The 6,000-nt window shown below is 38.4% G+C and overlaps 1 protein-coding gene across 1 annotated transcript in view; it reads right to left on the reverse strand.

Annotated features, from left to right (window-relative positions):
• PNLIPRP3 (pancreatic lipase related protein 3) overlaps positions 1 to 3,357 on the reverse strand; it is a 41,006-nt gene extending 37,649 nt beyond the window's left edge. Inside the window, exon 1 of the mRNA XM_013975218.2 lies at positions 3,161 to 3,357. Within this exon, the coding sequence (XP_013830672.2) occupies positions 3,161 to 3,233 (73 nt within the window). The 5' untranslated portion in view covers positions 3,234 to 3,357. The remainder of the gene's footprint in view (positions 1 to 3,160) is intronic.

Here is a 6,000-nt window from a genome sequence, read left to right on the forward strand (position 1 = left end):
AGCCGCCTCAGTTCAGTTAGTTCCGTTGCTCATTAGGACCCGACTCTTCGTGACCCCATGGACTGCACTACGCCAGGCTTCCCTGTCCATCACCAACTCCTGGAGCTTGCTCAAACTCATGTCCATGGAATCGGTGATGCCATCCAACCATCTCATCCTCTGTCAGCCTCTTCTCCTCCTGCCTTCAATCTTCCCTAGCATCAGGGTCTTTTCCAATGAGTCAGGTCTGCACATGAGGTGGCCAAAGTATTGGAATTTCAGCTTCAGCATCAGTCCTTCCAATGAATATTCAGAACTGATTTCATTTAGGATTGGCTGGTTTGATCTCCTTGCAGTCCAAGGGACTCTCACAAGTCTTTTCCACCACCGTAGTTCAGCTTTCTTTATGGTCCAACTCTCACATCCATACATGACTACTGGAAAAACCATAACTTTGACTAGACGAACCTTTGTCAGCAAAGCAATCTATATGCTTTTTAATTTGCTGTCTAGCTTGGTCATAGCTTTCATTCCAAGGAGCAAGCGTCTTTTAATTTCATGGCTGCAGTCACCATCTGCAGTGATTTTGGAGCCCAAGAAAATAAAGTCTGTCACTGTTTTCATTGTTTCCGCATCTATTTGCCATGAAGAGATGAGACCAGATTCCCTAATTTTCAGTTTCTAAATGAGTCTTTTCTTTATGGTATCGTGTAGAGCTTTTTTCAATGACATAAAAAAGCTGGAAAATAGGCTCGTTAATTTATTCAAGAAGTATTTATCTGAGTGCCTATTATGTGCCAGGGGCGGTTCTCAGCACTTAGCACTCAGCAATGGAAAAAGTAGTTCAGGCACCCATGGAGTATATAATCTAGTTGGGAGTGGGAGGGTGGGGTAGAAGACAGGCAATGAATAAGAATAAATAAAATATGATATATGTTTAAGTGTGGCAAGTGCTGGGACAAACACAAAACATGACAGGGGTGAAGGTGCATGTGTGTTTATGTCAGGAGGGGTTACAATCCGAATAGAGTGGCCAGGGAAGACCTAGCTAAGAAAAGTGGCTTGGAGGGGGTGAGGAGCAAACTTTGTGGATTTCCTGGGAGGCATTCCAGGCAGAGGGAAGCAGTATAAGCACACCTGGTGTGATGAAGAATTACGAGGGGGCTGCCCTGAACGGAACTGAAGAACCAGGGTGGGGGTGTGGGGAGAGGCAGGTCCACGACACCTTAGTCTGCAAGTTCAAAATCTAAAAGTCTTTGAGGAAAAAAGTGGGGTTTTATTTTTTCCTTTGTTTTTCAGTTTTCAGCAAACTCATTTGGCAGGAAAAAAATGGGTCTAAAGCCATATATATTCTTTATTCCACTTAATGTGAATACATAGATTTTACTATAGAAATACATGAAGGCAACTGGGTTCAGTGTGGTACTGGAAAATTATGGAGGGACTCTTCTTTTTATTTCTATTTTCTTTTTGAAATAGGAAACAAGCCTATCGGCCAAGAGTATTAGTGGGCAGGAAGGCACTGGAGGTTTGAGTAGAGGGGAGAAGAAAGGAGAAGAATGAAGTAACCCAGGAGCCTGGGAAAATGAAACAACCAGGGAAGCCAAATATGATGGCTTGGCAGATTCATGCTCCACTTTAGTTTAATAACCATGATTTCACAGTGAGACAGTCAGCACGGTATGTGTTTTTCTCCAGGCATATTCAACTGTACAAGTGCAGTCACAACATTGCAAAGTGTCAGATTTAATCAGGGTCATGGTTGAACCAAGTGAATCAAGAGCAGCAGAGAAGTCCAGTGTGCACACCAAGGAATGAGCATGACTGATAGCATTTAAACTGGGTAAGGAGGGGACTGAGGAGAGTTAGCTGCCAGATAAGATGCTTTTTTAAAAATAGTAATATAAAATTTGTTACATATATTTCTAGTATACATACACATCTTAGCTGCCATAATTTAAAAACTGAGTCCATATCACATTTGTTTTGTAAACTATATCGCATCTATTCAATTTTTCATAGAGTCTATTTGTATTCAGTCTTCTGGTACTTCCATTTTATACATTGTGCTTAATTCAGTGAGCTTCTAAACAGAAGTCACTCCCTACTGAAAAGCAAATATTTGAAAAACACATATTTCTGATGGATAGGGAACTTACCAATCACAACTGGGTCTCCAGAGCTTAACACAGTACCTGGCACATAGCAGGCAATTGTATTTGTTGATTTAAAAGAAAAATGTATTCGGATCCTTGTTCAGAGAGGATTTTGAGGGATGGGCTGGGAGTAAAGATAGCAAGAAGGCCTCTGAACTCTAGACGGAGGAGATACCACTGAGAAGAGATGTGACAATACAAGAAAATGGACCAGGGCATACTTGACTCACTTCTTAATTCTGCTCTGGAACTCATTAATCTGCTTTCAGCATTCAACTGGAACTGTCCTGGGGTAGGAAAATCATGGAAAATAGAGCACAGTTCCTGGCATATACTAAAACTAACAAGGGTTCCATCCCTTTATTTTTTATTCCATAAGGAGAGCTGGAGAGCAGGGACTAAAACACACTGAAATCCTTTGATTCTATTTTGGCTAAAATGCATCAACTAACTTTTATTTTGCTTACACATACAGTGTTGAAGCAGGGTGGTAAGAACAAAAGAAACCAATAAGTACTACATAGGTAATGTCAATACATAAGGAGTCTACAATATAAAGTTCAGAAGTCAATTAATATTGAGCTAATGTGTAAGATCATGACACAAAGGGAAAAAATCATTGTGGAGTTTCCAATCAGCATTAATCATTCATTCATTCATTCAAACATTTATTGAGCATCTACTGTGAATCAGGTACTGAAAATGGAAATATGTATGCTACATACTCATCTTAGAAGTGAAGAAACTGAGACTTCAATGGATAAATTATTTGCCCAAGGCCATAAAGCTACTAAATGATGAAGCTGGAGGCCCAGTACAAGACTGTCCAGTGACTTTTATTTTATTGGAAATAGTTGCTTTTCATATGCTCATCAGATTCATTATTATGAAACTGGTGCATTTTCCTTTAGATAATTTTATGAAGAATAAAATATAAACAGAGCCAAGATTTCAAAGTCCATGTCAATTACATTTAAGATGTCAATATACTCTGTTTCAAAGAAATTATAAATTATGAGTCTTACCTGGTGATTTGCCAAAGAATAAAAGTGCAGCAATCCAAATTCCAAACATCTGAGTTGATTTTTTAAAAATCATATAAAATCTTGAAAATTTTTGCTTGCAAAGTCACTGCACTATAAAAATATCAAGCAGTTTTCCAATGGTATCAATTAGTATTTAAATTCTAGGTCCAGAAGAGCATGGGACTCACACTACCTTCAATTCTTCTGCCTTGCAAAGTAAATGTGTCATAGTCTGGACTTCTAACTTCACTTTAAGAGATATAATTAGCAGGGTGTGCCTTGTGTTATGTGATGGGTAGTTAAAACTTCTGAAGTGTTGCTGTTTCATCATCATCAATATTTTGGTTAGGCATAAACTGAGTCACTCTTGAGAGTTATTTTAGTACTTTGGGATGGTCTTATAGCTAAGAAACATTAAAACAAGCAAAAATTTTCCAAAGTAGGATTATATATTATGTGTATTTTTCCCTAACACATTTCTTTATTTCAATTTTTGTTTAAATTTTTATTAATTTTAAATTTTAATTGTTAATTTACAATGTTGTGTTAGTTTCTGCTGTACAGCAAGGTGAATTGGTTATACAAACACTTACATTCACTCTTCTTTAGATTCTTTTCCCATATAGGTCATTACAGAGTATATAGACAAGTGGTCCCTATGTAATACAGTAGGTTCTCATTAGCTATATATTTTATATGTAGTACTGTGTTTATGTTAGTCTCAATCTTTCAATTTATCCCTCACCCCCTATTTTCCTCCTTGGCAACCATAAATTTGTTTTCTACATCTATGACTCTATTTTTGCTTAATAAATAAGTTAATTTGTTCCCATTTTTTTGGATTCCACAATAACCTCAGATATGCAGATGACACCACCCTTATGGCAGAAAGTGAAGAACTAAAGAGCCTCTTGATGAAAGTGAAAGAGAAGAGTGAAAAAGTTGGCTTAAAGCTCAACATTCAGAAAACGAAGATCATGGCATCTGGTCCCATCACTTCATGGCAAATAGATAGGGAAACAGTGGAAACAGTGGCTGACTTTATTTTTCTGGGCTCCAAAATCACTGCAGATGGTGATTGCCATGAAATTAAGATGCTTACTCCTTGGAAGGAAAGTTATGACCAACCTAGACAGCATATTAAAAAGCAGAGATGTTACTTTGTCAACAAAGGTCCATCTAGTCAAGGCTATGGTTCTTCCAGTAGTCATGTATGGATGTGAGAGTTGGACTATAAAGAAAGCTGAGCGCCAGAGAATTGATGCTTTTGAACGATGGTGTTGGAGGAGACTCTTGAGAGTCCCTTGGACTGCAAGGAGATCCAACCAGTCCATTATGAAGGAGATCAGTCCTGGGTGTTCATTGGAAGGACTGATGCTGAAGCTGAAACTCCAGTACTTTGGCCACCTGATGCAAAGAGCTGACTCATTTGACAAGACCCTGTTGCTAGGAAAGATTGAGGGCAGGATGACAAAGCAACGACAGAGGATGGCATCACCGACTCGATGGACATGGGTTTGGGTGGACCCCGGGGGTTGGTGATGTACAGGGAGGCCTGGCATGCTGCAGTTCATGGGGTCACAAAGAATCAGACACAACTGAGCGACTGAACTGAACTGATAAGCAATTTCACATAATTTTTGTCTTTCTTTGTGTGACTTACTCAGGATGACAATCTCTAGGTCCATTCATGTTGCTGTAAATGGCATTATTTCATTCTCTTTTATGCCAGAGAAAAACATAATTTGAAAAGATACATGCACTCCAGTGTTCACTGCAGCACTATTTACAAAAGCCAGGACATGGAAGCAGCTTAAATGTCCACTGATGGATAAATAGATAAAGAAAGGGAACAATGGAGTATTACCTAACACATTTCTGAATGCAAACATCCACTTAATACAAATAGGCCCTACTAGAATATGCTATGAATTAAACAATGAACATGGCTTATTTGGCTGTCTTACCTGTGTGGCAATATAGCATAGAATTCACCTGGTGATTGGAGCCTGATCACCTGGGTTCAAATTCTAGCCATGCCACTTATTAGCAATGACCTTGGGCTAGTGAGCTCACTGTGCTTTCCTCTGCCTGTAAAAAACCAGAGATAATCCTGGTTCCTAATATAGTTATTTAGATGACTGAATTACTTACTATTTGAATAGTACCTAATATGTAGTAAGTACTATATTGTGTAAATATTATTATTGACATTTTCAAGTATGTTACTAGTTATAAGAGGAAGTTTATGTTCATATATAGCTAAGTATACCCTTGTACACTTAGTATACATCATTGTACACAGGATTCATACAGTTGAATGTAATACAAATTTGTCTTTTTGGCTACTTCATTAAGTGATGAGCAATTCAACTCACAGATATCCCTTGTCAGTTCCTCAATTTTTAAATGCTCATGGAAGATGGCTGAAAGTATTTCTTAGTGTTTCTTAATGTTTTACTCTCACCCTAATAGCATTAAAATTTTTAATGATTTATGAAGCATTCAGCCTTTTTAAAAAAAAACTTGTAACACTGTGCAAGAATCAGACAAAGGAGAGGTTTTGAATAAGACGAGTTTCAAATCTTGGGTGCGTTTTTGGTTGCAGTATTTCCCGGAACTCACAGTAGCCAGTCCACCCTGGCACGCAGACACGTAGTGATTGGAGCCTAAACCATGCAGCAGCACCAAGCTCAGTGCCTGGCACGCTGAGTCCAGTAACTACACTACAAAAAAGGTGTGCTCTAAAAGTTTCACCAATTATAACTGGACATTTTTCCCAAGTGGCATTTCAAGATTCAATGTTTTCAGTCACACATGTGGGATCAGCATGAATAACA

Source organism: Capra hircus, chromosome 26 (genome assembly GCF_001704415.2).
Source record: "Capra hircus breed San Clemente chromosome 26, ASM170441v1, whole genome shotgun sequence".
Classification (NCBI taxonomy): Eukaryota; Metazoa; Chordata; class Mammalia; order Artiodactyla; family Bovidae; genus Capra; species Capra hircus.